Source organism: Pezoporus wallicus, unplaced genomic scaffold (assembly GCF_028554395.1).
Source record: "Pezoporus wallicus isolate ANWC-B61680 ecotype Strahan unplaced genomic scaffold, APGP_CSIRO_Pwel_v1 contig_12126, whole genome shotgun sequence".
NCBI classification, from domain to species: domain Eukaryota; kingdom Metazoa; phylum Chordata; class Aves; order Psittaciformes; family Psittacidae; genus Pezoporus; species Pezoporus wallicus.
The window spans coordinates 1-15,039 of record NW_026635063.1 but is presented as its reverse complement, the minus strand read 5'-3'; the positions used below and the strand labels follow the sequence as shown (position 1 = coordinate 15,039).

At 62.3% G+C, this 15,039-nt stretch overlaps 1 protein-coding gene across 1 annotated transcript; it reads left to right on the top strand.

Annotated features, from left to right (window-relative positions):
• Window positions 1–1,315: 1,315 nt before the first annotated feature.
• On the top strand, window positions 1,316–14,079 carry LOC130594990 (collagen alpha-1(XI) chain-like; the record flags this gene model as incomplete). Its single annotated transcript, XM_057401317.1, has 31 exons — window positions 1,316–1,474; window positions 3,464–3,677; window positions 3,756–3,918; window positions 6,225–6,347; window positions 6,424–6,552; window positions 6,874–6,963; window positions 7,042–7,173; window positions 7,272–7,319; window positions 7,416–7,457; window positions 7,532–7,594; window positions 7,736–7,810; window positions 7,885–7,968; window positions 8,663–8,719; window positions 8,822–8,875; window positions 8,946–8,999; window positions 9,111–9,164; window positions 9,292–9,345; window positions 9,419–9,472; window positions 9,555–9,599; window positions 9,681–9,734; window positions 10,242–10,286; window positions 10,392–10,445; window positions 10,543–10,587; window positions 10,667–10,720; window positions 10,805–10,849; window positions 11,912–11,965; window positions 12,073–12,117; window positions 12,233–12,286; window positions 13,433–13,540; window positions 13,891–13,944; window positions 14,026–14,079. Coding segments are annotated over 31 exons (2,360 nt in total), but the record flags the coding sequence as incomplete, so codon positions are not given.
• Between the last annotated feature and the right edge of the window lie 960 nt (window positions 14,080–15,039).

The window sequence follows — 15,039 nt, the reverse complement described above, 5'->3', positions numbered from 1 at the left end:
CTCCCTATGGGTGCTGAGCCCTGCTCCCTCATGGGTGCTGAGCCCTGCTCCCCATGGGTGCTGAGCCCTGCTCCCCATGGGTGCTGAGCCCTGCTCCCCATGGGTGCTGAGCCCTCCCCATGGGTGCTGAGCTCCATCCCCATGGGTGCTCAGCTCCGTCCCCATGGATGCTGAGCTCCGTCCCCAGGGGTGCTGAGGTCCATCCCCATGGGTGCTGAGCTCCTTCCCCATGGGTGCTCAGCTCCATCCCCATGGGTGCTGAGCTCCATCCCCATGGGTGCTCAGCTCCATCCCTATGGGTGCTGAGCTCCGTCCCCATGGGTGCTGAGCTCCGTCCCCATGGATGCTGAGCTCCATCCCTATGGGTGCTCAGCTCTATCCCTATGGGTGCTCAGCTCCATCCCCATGGGTGCTGAGCTCCGTCCCCATGGGTGCTCAGCTCCATCCCCATGGGTGCTCAGCTCCATCCCCATGGGTGCTGAGCTCCATCCCCATGGGTGCTCAGCTCCATCCCTATGGGTGCTGAGCTCCGTCCCCATGGGTGCTGAGCTCCGTCCCCATGGGTGCTGAGCTCCATCCCTATGGGTGCTGAGCTCCGTCCCCATGGGTGCTGAGCTCCGTCCCCATGGGTGCTGAGCTCCATCCCCATGCTGAGCTCCATCCCTATGGGTGCTCAGCTCCATCCCCATGGGTGCTGAGCCCTGCTCCCTATGGGTGCTAAGCTCCGTCCCCATGGGTGCTGAGCTCCATCCCCATGGGTGCTGAGCTCCATCCCTATGGGTGCTCAGCTCCATCCCCATGGGTGCTGAGCCCTGCTCCCTATGGGTGCTAAGCTCCGTCCCCATGGGTGCTGAGCTCCGTCCCCATGGGTGCTGAGCTCCATCCCCATGGGTGCTGAGCTCCGTCCCCATGGGTGCTCAGCTCCATCCCTATGTTTGCTGAGCTCCATCCCCATGTTTGCTGAGCTCCATCCCCATGGGTGCTCAGCTCCATCCCCATGGGTGCTGAGCTCCGTCCCCATGGGTGCTGAGCTCCGTCCCCATGGGTGCTGAGCTCCGTCCCCATGGGTGCTGAGCTCCATCCCCATGGGTGCTGAGCTCCGTCCCCATGGGTGCTCAGCTCCATCCCCATGGGTGCTGAGCTCCATCCCCATGGGTGCTGAGCTCCGTCCCCATGGGTGCTCAGCTCCATCCCCATGGATGCTGAGCTCCATCCCTATGGGTGCTGAGCTCCATCCCCATGGGTGCTGAGCTCCGTCCCCATGGGTGCTGAGCTCCATCCCCATGGGTGCTGAGCGCTGTCCCTGCCCTCGCAGTGGACGTGCTGCGGGCGCTGGGGATGCAGCCCGGCCTCCATGGGGTCTCGGTCACCGCCGGGCTCTGCCCGCAGCGCCCCGGGGCCGTGGGGCCGGACCTGGCGCTCCGCGTGGACAACGGCACCCGGCACAGCGCGCCCACCCGCCTGCTCTTCCCCGGTACGGCACCCACCGGCCCCGGTACCAGCACCCACTGATGGGTGCTCCAGTCGTGGGTGCCCAATGGGGGGTACCCAGTGGTGGATGCATCAATGGTGGTGACCCAATGATGGGTGACCCAATGGTGGATGCATCAATGGTGGGTACCCAGTGATGGGTGCCCCAATGATGGGTGCCCCAATGATGGGTACCCCATTGATGGGTGCCCAATGGTGGCTACCCAATGGTGGACGCATCAATGGTGGGTACCCCAGTGATGGGTGCCCCAATGATGGATGTCCCATTGATGGATACCCCACCGATGGGTTCCCCATGATGGATTCCCAATGATGGGCACCCAATGATGGATGTCCCATTGATGGATACCCCATCGATGGGTTCCCCATGCTGGGCACCCAATGATTGATGTCCCATTGATGGGCACCCAATGATGGATGTCCCATTGATGGGCACCCAATAATGGATGTCCCACTGATGGATACCCCACTGATGGATGTCCCATTGATGGGCACCCAATGATGGATGTCCCATTGATGGATACCCCACTGATGGGTTCCCCATGATGGATTCCCAATGATGGGCACCCAATGATGGATGTCCCACTGATGGATACCCCACTGATGGGTTCCCATTGATGGGCACCCAATGATGGATGTCCCATTGATGGATACCCCACCGATGGGTTCCCCATGACGGATTCCCAATGACGGGCACCCAATGATGGATGTCCCATTGATGGGCACCCAATGATGGATGTCCCATTGATTGATACCCCACCAATGGGTTCCCCATGCTGGGCACCCAATGATGGATGTCCCATTGATGGATACCCCACTGACGGGTTCCCCATGACGGATTCCCAATGCTGGGCACCCAATGATGGATGTCCCACTGATGGATACCCCACTGATGGATGTCCCATTGATGGGCACCCAATGATGGATGTCCCACTGATGGATACCCCACTGATGGATGTCCCATTGATGGGCACCCAATGCTGGATGTCCCATTGATGGATACCCCACTGATGGATGTCCCATTGATGGGCACCCAATGATGGATGTCCCATTGATGGATACCCCAATGATGGATGTCCCATTGATGGATACCCCACTGATGGGTTCCCCATGACGGATTCCCAATGCTGGGCACCCAATGATGGATGTCCCATTGATTGATACCCCACCGATGGGTTCCCCATGCTGGGCACCCAATGATGGATGTCCCATTGATGGATACCCCACTGACGGGTTCCCCATGACGGATTCCCAATGCTGGGCACCCACTGATGGATGTCCCACTGATGGATACCCCACTGATGGATGTCCCATTGATGGGCACCCAATGATGGATGTCCCATTGATGGATACCCCACCGATGGGTTCCCCATGACGGATTCCCAATGACGGGCACCCAATGATGGATGTCCCATTGATGGGCACCCAATGATGGATGTCCCATTGATTGATACCCCACCGATGGGTTCCCCATGCTGGGCACCCAGTGATGGATGTCCCATTGATGGGTACCCCACCGATGGGTTCCCCATGATGGATTCCCAATGCTGGGCACCCAATGATGGATGTCCCACTGATGGATACCCCACTGATGGATGTCCCATTGATGGGCACCCAATGATGGATGTCCCACTGATGGATACGCCACCGATGGGTTCCCCATGCTGGGCACCCAATGATGGATGTCCCATTGATGGATACCCCACTGACGGGTTCCCCATGACGGATTCCCAATGCTGGGCACCCAATGATGGATGTCCCACTGATGGATACCCCACTGATGGATGTCCCAATGATGGGCACCCAATGATAGATGTCCCACTGATGGATACCCCACTGATGGATGTCCCATTGATGGGCACCCAATGATGGATGTCCCACTGATGGATACCCCACTGACGGGTACCCAACGGTGGATACCCACCCATGGGTTCCCAATGACGGATGCCCCCCCACCTCCTCCCCACCGCAGACAGCCCCTTCCCGGAGGACTTCTCCATCCTGGCCACGGTGCGCGCGCGCCGTGGGGCTCAATCCTTCCTGCTCTCCGTGCACGACGAGCGTGGGGCGCAGCAGCTGGGCATGGAGCTGGGGCTCTCGCCGGTCTTCCTCTACGAGGACCAGGATGGGAATCCACCTCCGGAGCGTTACCCCACCTTCCATAGGGTCAACCTGGCCGACGGCCGGTGGGTGCTGCGGGGATGCGCAGCGTGGGGTCCCTCTGCACCCTCGGGCCCCATCCAGCCCCATATGTGTGGGTGCAGGTGGCACCGCGTGGCCCTGGCCGTGGAGGGCACCAACGTCTCCTTGATGGTCGATTGTCACCTCGTGGCCACGCTGCCGCTGCCGCGGGGACCTCGGCCCCTGCTCAGCACCCAAGGGGTCACCGTGGTCGGTGGGCGCCTGATGGATGAGGAGAGCTTCGAGGTGGGTCTGGCCCTGCACCCTGGTCCTGACCCACTGGGCACGGTCTGGAGAGGCCCCAATAGCACTGGGGGTGCTCCCTGCCCCTCTGCTGTGGCCCCATCCCTTGTGTTGTGGCCCCATCCCTTTCCCTCTGTCCCCATCCCTTTCCCTCTGTCCCCAACCCTTTCCCCTCTGTCCCCATCTCTTTTCCCTCTGTCCCCATCCCTTTCCCTCCGTCCCCATCCCTTTCCCTCCGTCCCCATCCCTTTCCCTCCGTCCCCATCCCTTTCCCTCCGTCCCCATCCATTTCCCTCCGTCCCCATCCATTTCCCTCCGTCCCCATCCCTTTCCCTCCGTCCCCATCCCTTTCCCTCCGTCCCCATCCCTTTCCCTCCGTCCCCATCCCTTTCCCTCCGTCCCCATCCCTTTCCCTCCGTCCCCATCCCTTTCCCTCCGTCCCCATCCCTTTCCCTCCGTCCCCATCCCTTTCCCTCTGTCCCCAACCCTTTCCCCTCTGTCCCCATCTCTTTTCCCTCTGTCCCCATCCCTTTCCCTCCGTCCCCATCCCTTTCCCTCCGTCCCCATCCCTTTCCCTCTGTCCCCATCCCTTTCCCTCCGTCCCCATCCCTTTCCCTCCGTCCCCATCCCTTCCCTCTGTCCCCAACCCTTTCCCCTCTGTCCCCATCTCTTTTCCCTCTGTCCCCTTTCTTTTCCCTCTGTCCCCATCCCTTTCCCTCTGTCCCCATCCCTTGTGTTGTGTCCCCATCCCTTCCCTCTGTCCCCATCCCTTTCCCTCTGTCCCCATCCCTTTTTCCTCTGTCCCCATCCCTTGTGTTGTGGCCCCATCCCCTGCTCTGTGTCCCCATCCCTTGTATTGTGTCCCCATCCCTTTCCCCTCTGTCCCCATCCCTTTCCCTCTGTCCCCATCCCTTTCCCCTCTGTCCCCATCCCTTTCCCTCTGTCCCCATCTGTCCCCATCCCTTTCCCTCTGTCCCCATCCCTTTTCCCTCTGTCCCCATCCCTTTTCCCTCCGTCCCCATCCCTTTCCCTCTGTCCCCATCCCTTTCCCTCTGTCCTCATACCTTGTGTTGTGTCCTCATCCCCTGCTCTGTGTCCCCATCCGTTTTCCCTCCGTCCCCATCCCTTGTATTGTGTCCCCATCCCCTGCTCTGTGTCCCCATCCCTTTTTCTCTGTCCTCATCCCTTGTGTTGTGTCCCCATCCCCTACTCTGTGTCCCCATCCCTTGTGTTGTGTCCCCATCCCTTTCCCTCTGTCCCCATCCCTTTCCCTCTGTCCCCATCCCTTTTCCTCTGTCCCCATCCCTTTCCCTCTGTCCCCATCCCTTTCCCTCTGTCCCCAACCCTTTCCCTCTGTCCCCATCCCTTTCCCTCTGTCCCCATCCCCTTCCCCTCTGTCCCCATCCCTTTCCCTCTGTCCCCATCCCTTTCCCTCTGTCCCCATCCCTTTCCCTCTGTCCCCATCCCTTTCCCTCTGTCCCCATCCCTTTCCCTCTGTCCCCATCCCTTTCCCTCTGTCCCCATCCCTTGTATTGTGTCCCCATCCCTTTCCCCTCTGTCCCCATCCCTTTCCCTCTGTCCCCATCCCTTTCCCTCTGTCCCCATCCCTTTCCCTCTGTCCCCATCCCTTTCCCTCTGTCCCCATCCCATTCCCTCTGTCCCCATCCCATGTGTTGTGTCCCCATCCCCTGCTCTGTGTCCCCATCCGTTTTCCCTCTGTCCCCATCCCTTGTGTTGTGTCCTCATCCCCTGCTCTGTGTCCCCATCCCTTTCCCTCCGTCCCCATCCCTTTCCCTCCGTCCCCATCCCTTTCCCTCTGTCCCCATCCCTTTCCCTCTGTCCCCATCCCTTTCCCCTCTGTCCCCATCCCTTTCCCTCCGTCCCCATCCCTTTCCCTCTGTCCCCATCCCTTTCCCTCTGTCCCCATCCCTTTCCCTCTGTCCCCATCCCTTGTATTGTGTCCCCATCCCTTTCCCTCTGTCCCCATCCCTTGTATTGTGTCCCCATCCCTTTCCCTCTGTCCCCATCCCTTTCCCTCTGTCCCCATCCCTTTCCCTCCGTCCCCATCCCTTTCCCTCTGTCCCCATCCCCTGCCTTCATTCCTGCTGCCTACAAATGCCAATGCCCACGGGCAAAGAGGCACCATTGAGGCCCCCCCCTCCTTTGTCCCCACAAAGCTCCCTTTGTTCACTGCCCCCCCCCATCCGCCTGCCCACGGGGATGCTTTGGGGCACCCCAAGAGCAGTGGGGTGCGGTTATGGGGGGGGGGTCAGACCCATGTGTCCCCCCCACTTTGTTCCTTGCTGTAGGGGGACATCCAGCAGCTGCTGGTGCTGCCGGACCCCGAGGCCGCCCGCTCCTATTGCCAGCTCCACATGCCAGGCTGCCAGCACCCCCTGCGCTTCCCGCTCCATGCCCCATTCCCGGAGGAGGTGAGCACCCGAGGACCCCCCCCCCCCAGCACCCTACAGGGTCCCTCCTGTCTCCATTGACCCCCCAACTTTGCAGAGCACCCCGGAGCCCTCCGCTGCCCCACGCAGGAAGGGCAAAGGGAAAGGCAAGCGCAAGGGCAAAGGCAAGAAGAAGAGGAACAAGGAGGCGGTGGAGCAGGATGAGGCCCCTGCCGTGGGCAGCCGGGTACGGGAGGTGCTTAACCCCTTCCCAGTTAACCCAGTGAGCCCAGTTCAAGCTCCTGCGCGGTGGGGTGGCCCCCGACCCGCTCTATAGGGAATAGGGGGTGGACCCAAAGCACGGCTCCTGCATCCAGAGCCGTTCCCGGCCTCCTCCTTGGGCTGGAGCAGGATTGGGCCCCATTCCATTGGGCTGGAGCAGGATGTGGCTCCGTTGGCTCCGGCTCCTCCTTGGGATCTATGGGATCCGTGCATGAGTCAACCCTTGGATGAGCCCAGGCCAGGAGCCGCAGCTGCTCCCTCTTGCTTTCCCCTCATCCCAAAAAAGGGGCCCGATCCTGATGCTCTCAGCACCTCGACGCCAGCACCCAGCTCCCAGCCAGCCACCGCCATCAGCATCCCCCTGAACCCCTCCACGGTAACAACAGCAGGGGCAGGAAGCGGGGATCCCCCCCCCCCCCCGTTTGCATCCCTACATCTCCCCCCGATCCCATAGGACACAGGGAAGGAGCTGGACGAGGATGGCACCGGCAGCACCGGCTACGAGGACCCCGGCAACGGGGATCCCGGGATCCGGGAGCGCTTCGTCCCTGCTGACTGGGATGCGCTGGTGATCCCGGTTGCCCAGGTAACGCTGGGGGTGAGGATGGGACCCCCCCCCCCCAAAACAGGCTTTGGTTGTGGGGATCCCTTCATCCCAGCTCCCCCTTCCTCCTCCTCATGCAGGAGCCCGGCTTGAAGGGGGACAAGGGGGAACCAGGCAGCGTGGAGCCGGTGAGTGGGGCCCCAGGGGCCTTGTGCCCCCCCCCTTCCCATCCTTCATCCCCCCCCCCCTCCTTTATGATGCTCTTGGGGCCTCTTCCCCTTTAGGGTCGTGGATTCGAGGGGCCCCCGGGACCCCCAGGCCCTGCGGTGAGGAGCCGGGAGCCGCGATGGGAAGGGCCGGCAGCTTCCCAAAGCCTCACGGTGCCTTTGTGTTCCCATAGGGAGAACCGGGGCCCCCGGGCCCCCCGGGGCTGCCAGGGCTGCCCGGGGACCGCGGGGATCAGGTACGGAGCAGCCGGGGTCCTGCTGGGACCCGTCGGTGCCTGCAGGGGGATGGAGCTGCGAGCCCGGACCTGAGAGCGATGCTCAGCACCACCCCCCCCCCCTCTCCTCCGCTTCCCATCCCCTTTCCCATCCCATTCCAGGGTCCCGCGGGACGGCCGGGGCTGCCTGGAGCTGACGGGATCCGCGGCCCCGCAGGGACCATCCTCATGCTGCCGGTAACGAGCAGGATGGGGCCCGCCGGTGGGTGCAGGGATGCTCCGGGTGCCCTCATCCTGCTCCTTGCCTCCAGTTCCAGTTTGGAAGCGACTCCCTCAAGGGTCCCACTGTTTCCTTCCAAGAGGCTCAAGCCCAAGCGATCCTGCAGCAGGCAAAGGTGGGGACCCCCCTCTCCAAGCCCTCTTCTTCCTCCCTCCCCTTCATCCCTCTTCTTCCTCCTTCATCCCTCTTCTTCCTCCTTCATCCCTCTTCTTCCTCCTTCGTCCCTCTTCTTCCTCCTTCCCCTTCATCCCTCTTCTTCCTCCTCCTTCATCCCTCTTCTTCCTCCTTCGTCCCTCTTCTTCCTCCTTTGTCCCTCTTCTTCCTCCTTCCCCTTCATCCCTCTTCTTCCACCTTCATCCCTCCTTCTTCCACCTTCATCCCTCATCTTCCTCCTTCGTCCTTCTTCTTCCTCCTTCCCCTTCATCCCTCTTCTTCTTCCTTCCCCTTCATCCTTCTTCTTTCACTTTCATCCTTCTTCTTCCTCCTTCATCCCTCTTCTTCCTCCTTCGTCCCTCTTCTTCCACCTTCATCCTTCTTCTTCCTCCTTCATCCCTTTTCTTCCTCCTTCATCCCTCTTCTTCCTCCTTCATCCCTCTTCTTCCACCTTCATCCTTCTTCTTCCTCCTTCATCCCTCTTCTTCCTCCTTCCTCCTTCATCCTCTTCTTCCTCCTTCATCCCTCTCTGCTTCCTCCTTCATCCTTCTTCTTCCTCCTTCATCCCTCTTCTTCCTCCTTCCTCCTTCATCCCTCTTCTTCCTCCTTCGTCCCTCTTCTTCCTCCTTCATCCCTCTTCTTCCTCCTATCCACAGCTTGCCATGAAGGGTCCCCCAGGTCCCATGGGCCTCACCGGCCGCCCAGGCCCCCTGGTGAGTACCAGTACAGGGTCCCCCACCCAGCATCACCCATCTCCCTCGAGCATCATCACATGCATCACCCCATCACCCCCCCCCCCCGCCTTGTTATTGTAGGGTCTACCAGGACACCCGGGTCTGAAAGGGGACGCAGGGGATATGGGGCCAAGGGTGAGTGGGGCTCGGTGGGGCCAGCTGCCTGCAGCAGACCCAGCTCTGATGCTCTTCTCCTCTCCATCAGGGGCCCCGCGGGATGCAGGGAGCACCGGGACCCCCGGGCAAGCTGGGCAGACGGGTACCACAGCTGGGGGACCCCTTCTGCCCCCCTCCTTCGAGATCCAGGAGGCTCCTTTCCCATCCCCATCCCAAAGGAGCCCTCAGCCCCTTCCCATTCCTCTCATTCCAGGGCCGTGCTGGAGCTGACGGTGCCAGGGGGCTCCCGGGGGAACCCGGCCCTAAGGTGTTGTGATCGGGGCAGGATGGGTGCTGAGCGGGGGGTGATGGGACCCCCCCCCCCCCCCATGTCCTTGTTGTATGTGTGGGGGGGGTGATGTGGGGCTCACCCTGATGCTTGTCCCACCCCATAGGGCGACAGAGGCTTCGACGGGCTGCCGGGGCTGCCGGGGGAGAAGGGGCACAGGGTAAGCGGGGCCAGCGCCGGGTCCCATCCTGTCCCCTCCATCCCCATCCTGCTTCACCCTGCATCCTCTGCAGGGGGACGTGGGGAAGCCGGGACCAGCAGGACCCCCAGGGGAGAAAGGGGCCAAGGTGAGGAGCAAGGGCAGGGATGGGGAAGGCGCTGCCGGGGCCGGGATGTGCTCAGCACCTCTTTGTTCCCCCCCCATTCCAGGGCTCCGATGGCCCCCCTGGACCTCGGGGGCAGGCGGGGGAAGCGGTGAGTGCCTCTCCCAGCCTGGGGCATGGGGGGTGCTGGGGGCACTGGGGCCTCCTCAACCCTTCCTCTCCTTGCTTTTAGGGCAGCAGAGGCTTGGTCGGCTCCCGGGGCTCCCCCGGGCCCCCTGGACCACCGGTAGGAGACTGAGCCTGTCCCCACCTCCAAGCACCCAGCAGCGCAGGCAGGGCATCACCTTGGGGTGCAGCATCCCTTTGGGTGCAGCATCAGTTTGGGATGAGCATCACCTTGGGGTGCAGCATCACCTTGGGGTGCAGCATCACCTTGGGGTGCAGCATCACCTAGCATCACCTGGGGTGCAGCATCAGTTTGGCATCAGTTTGGGGTGCAGCATCAGTTTGGGGTGCAGCATCACCTTTGGGTGCAGCATCAGTTTGGGATGAGCATCACCTTGGGGTGCAGCATCACTTTGGGGTGCAACATCCCTTTGGATGCAGCATCACCTTGGGATGAGCATCACCTTGGGGCGCAGCATCACCTTGGGCCAGCATCCCTTTGGGTGCAGCATCACTTTGGGGTGCAGCATCACTTTGGGGTGCAGCATCACTTTGGGGTGAGCATCACTTTGGGTGCAGCATCCCCTTGGGGCTCAGCATCCCCCAACCCTCCCTCCTTTCCCCACAGGGTACCAGTGGCATTGACGGAGCACCAGGACCTAAAGGCAACGTGGTGGGTACCACTGGGACACCCCCCTAACCCCTAACCCTAACACCCCCAAACTGGATTAACTGGGATGCTCCCGGAATGGGGAACAAACCCCCTGCCCTTCCCTAGGGAATCCATGGAGAACCAGGACCCCCGGGGCAGCAAGGGAGCCCCGGTCCACAGGTACCTGAAGGCGATGGGTGCCAATGGGGGTCCCTATGGGGCTGGGGGGGGGGGCACCCTGAGCCCCTTCCCATCACCCTCATGTGTTCTCCCCCAGGGTCTGCCCGGTCCCCAGGGCCCCGTGGGGCTGCCGGGGGAGAAGGTGAGTCCGGAGCCGGTGTGGGTGGCAGGGATCCCATCCCGATCCCTCGGCATCCCTAACGCCTCCCGCTCCCACCCAGGGCCGGCCGGGAAAGCCGGGAATGCCGGGGGTGGCCGGAGCCGATGGGCCCCCGGTGAGTAACAACCGCGGCGCTGCGGGATCGCTGTGGGGAGCGCCGGGAATCATCCCAAATCCCGGCTCTTGTGCATCCCTGCAGGGTCACCCCGGCCGGGAAGGGCCAGCGGGAGAGAAGGGCCTGCAGGTAATGGGGTGCCCCCAGGCCTTAGGGCCCGGGATGGGGAATTAGGGGCCTTGTTCCCATGGGAATGGGGTCCTTATTCCATGGGAATGGGGGCCTTATTCCATGGGGAATGGGGGCCTTATTCCATGGGAATGGGGGCCTTATTCCATGGGGAATGGGGGCCTTATTCCAAGGGGAATGGAGTCCTTATTCCATGGGAATGGGGGCCTTATTCCATGGGGAATGGGGGCCTTATTCCAAGGAGAATGGAGTCCTTATTCCATGGGGAATGGGGTCCTTATTCCATGGGGAATGGGGGCCTTATTCCAAGGGGAATGGAGTCCTTATTCCATGGGGAATGGGGTCCTTATTACCATGGGAATGGGGACATTATTCCAAGGGGATTAGGGTCCTTATTCCATGGGAATGGGGGCCTTATTCCATGGGGAATGGGGTCCTTATTCCATGGGAATGGGGTCCTTATTCTCATGGGAATTGGGTCCTTATTCTCATGGGAATGGAGTCCTTATTCCATGGGGAATGGGGGCCTTATTCCAAGGGGAATGGGGTCCTTATTCCATGGGGAATGGGGGCCTTATTCCAAGGGGAATGGAGTCCTTATTCCATGGGGAATGGGGGCCTTATTCCAAGGAGAATGGAGTCCTTATTCCATGGGGAATGGGGGCCTTATTCCATGGGGAATGGGGGCCTTATTCCAAGGGGAATGGGGCCTTATTCCATGGGGAATGGGGGCCTTATTCCAAGGGGAATGGGGGCCTTATTCCATGGGAATGGGGTCCTTATTCCAAGGGGAATGGGGGCCTTATTCCCATGGTCATTCCATGGGGAATGGGGGCCTTATTCCCATGGGAATGGGGTCCTTATTCCAAGGGAATGGGGTCCTTATTCCCATGGGAATGGGGTCCTTATTCCAAGGGAATGGGGTCCTTATTCCAAGGGGATTAGGGTCCTTATTCCAAGGGGAATGGGGTCCTTATTCCATGGGGAATGGGGTCCTTATTCCATGGGGAATGGGGTCCCCATTCCAAGCGGAAGTTCCCACCTTTGCTGTCTCTGTCCCAGGGCCCTATGGGTCCCCCGGGTCCCATTGGCTACCCAGGACCCCGCGGGGTGAAGGTAGGTGCAGCCCCCCCCCCCCCCCCCCCCCCACAGGCACAGTGGGGGGATCCAAGGGGTGCCCCCCCCCCATTGGGTTCCCCCTTTGACCCCCCATATCCCTGCAGGGAGCCTTTGGTGTGCGGGGCCTGAAGGGCAGCAAAGGGGAGAAGGTGAGGGGGGAGCGTGGGGGGGCAATGGGGGTGTTGGGGGGTGCTGAGGGTGGGGAAACCCCCCTTTGGGGTGGGATTTGGGGCTCAGCCCCCACCAAATGTGCCCCTTGTGCAGGGAGAAGATGGATTCCCCGGCTTCAGGGGGGACCTGGGCCCCAAGGGGGACAGGGTAAGGATGGGGGGAGCCATTGGGGGGGTGCTGCAGGATGGGGGGAGCCATTGGGGGGGTGCTGCAGGATGGGGGGAGCCATTGGGGGGGCTGCTGAGGGATTGGGGGGGTGCTGCAGGATGGGGGAGCCATTGGGGGGTGCCAGTTGGGGGGTGCTGCAGGATGGGGGGAGCCATTGGGGGGGTGCTGCAGGATGGGGGAGCCATTGGGGGGGCTGCTGAGGGATGTGGGGACCAATTGGGGGGTGCTGCAGGATGGGGGGAGCCATTGGGGGGGCCATTGGGGGGGTGCTGCAGGATGTGGGGTCCCATTGGGGGGTGCTGCAGGATGGGGGGAGCCATTGGGGGGCTGCTGAGGGATGTGGGGACATTGGGGGGGTGCTGCAGGATGGGGGGTGCCATTGGGGGGGCCATTGGGGGGGTGCTGCAGGATGGGGGGTGCCATTGGGGGTGCCATTGGGGGGGTGCTGCAGGATGGGGGGTGCCATTGGGGGTACCATTGGGGGGTGCTGCAGGATGGGGGGTGCCATTGGGGGGGTGCCATTGGGGGGGTGCTGCAGGATGGGGGGTGCCATTGGGGGTGCCATTGGGGGGGTGCTGCAGGATGGGGGGTGCCATTGGGGGGGTGCTGCAGGATGGGGGAGCCATTGGGGGGGTGCCATTGGGGGGGTGCTGCAGGATGGGGGAGCCATTGGGGGGGTGCCATTGGGGGGGTGCTGCAGGATGGGGGGTGCTGTAGGATGGGGGGTGCCATTGGGGGGGTGCTGCAGGATGGGGGGTGCCATTGGGGGGTGCTGCAGGATGAGGGAGCCATTGGGGGGGTGCCATTGGGGGGGTGTTGCAGGATAGGGGGTACCATTGGGGGATGCTGGAATATGTGGGGTCCCATTGGGGGTGCCATTGGGGGGTGCTGCAGGATGGGGGCTGCCATTGGGGGGGGGCTGCAGGATGGGAGCTGCCATTGGGGGTGCCATTGGGGGGGGCTGCAGGATGGGGGGTGCCATTGGGGGGGGGCTGCAGGATGGGAGCTGACATTGGGGGTGCCATTGGGGGGTGCTGGAGGATGGGGGGTGCCGTTGGGGGGGTGTTGCTGGGACACTCGGAGCTCCATGGGGAGCAGCCCCACATCCCTGGGGTCCCGTTCCAGGGGGACCAGGGCCCGCTGGGACCCCGTGGTGAGGATGGGCCCGAGGGGATGAAGGGAGAGGAGGGAATGATGGGGGAGCCTGGAGGGACTGGACCTGTGGGAGAGAAGGTGAGAGGGGGACAGCATCCCTGCATCCCTGTGTACCAGTATCCCTGTACCCCTGCATCCCTGTATCCCTGTATCCCTACATCCCTGTATCCCTGTGTCCCTGTATCCCTACATCCCTGCATCCCTGTATGCCTGCATCCCTGTATCCCTGTATCCCTGTGTCCCTGCGTCCCTGTGTCCCTGCGTCCCTGTGTCCCTGCATCCCTGTATCCCTACATCCCTGTATCCCTGCGTCCCTGTATCCCTACATCCCTGCATCCCTGTACCCCTGCACCCCTCTATCCCTGCATCCCTGCACCCCTGTTTCCTGCATCCCGTGTCACTGTCCCGAGCTCTCTCTGTCTCCGCAGGGCCGGCTCGGTGTTCCAGGTCTCCCGGGCTATCCCGGGCGCCAGGGTCCCAAGGTGAGCAGGGCGAGCGCCGGGGTGTCCCTGGCAGCCTCCTGTGGGTATCCCGGGATTGGCACTTGTGCTCCTTGTCCTCAGGGATCCACCGGCTTCCCCGGTGTCGTGGGGCTGGCGGGAGAGAAGGGCAAGAGGGTGAGTGAGCCCACCCCATCCCATCCCATCCACCCCATCCCATCCACCCCATCCCTTCCATCCCATCCCATCCCTTCCATCCCATCTCATCCCATCCCTTCCATCCCATTCCATCCCATCCCTTCCATCCCATCTCGTCCAATCCCATCCCATATATTTCCATCCATCCCATCCCAATCCCATCTCATCCCATCCATGCCATCCCAGCCAATACCATCCCATCCCATCCATCTCATCCCATCCATCCTATCCAGCCCAGCCCATCCCATGTAATTCCATCCATCCCATTCCAACCCTTCCATCCCATCCCTTCCCATCCCATCCATCCCACCCCATCCCATCCCATCCCACCCCACCCCATCCATCCCATCCCATCCATCCCATCCCTTCCCACCCCATCCCATCCATCCCATCCCTTCCCACCCCATCCCATCCCCACCCCATCCATCCCCACCCCATCCATCCCATCCACCCCATCCCATCCCATCCCATCCCATCCCATCCCTTCCTTCCCATCCCACCCCATCCTTCCCCTGTGGCCATGTGGGGCTGCCCCATAGCTGCTGCTCTCTCCCACAGGGCAAGGCTGGCCAGGCCGGACCAACGGGGCAGCGAGGGCCCCTGGTGAGTCCCCCCAAGCCCCGGCACCCATTCCCATATGGATTCATCCCATAGGAGCCATTCCAGGCCCGGCTCCACCCCATCCAACCGCCCCTGGCTCTGCCACATCCCAGTGGCAATGAGGCTGGAGCCGGCTGCATCCCACAGCAACCAGACCCTGGGGACCATTGTGATCCCAGCTCCTGCCTGTATCCCATGGGAAGCAGCCTGTGTCCCACTCCCATCCCTGTCCCACATCAGCCCACCCCATTCCCTGCCCCACACCTCCTCACCCCACTCTTTGCCTCCATAGGGTATCCCAGGGGATCGAGGTCTTCCTGGACCCACGGGAAAACCTGG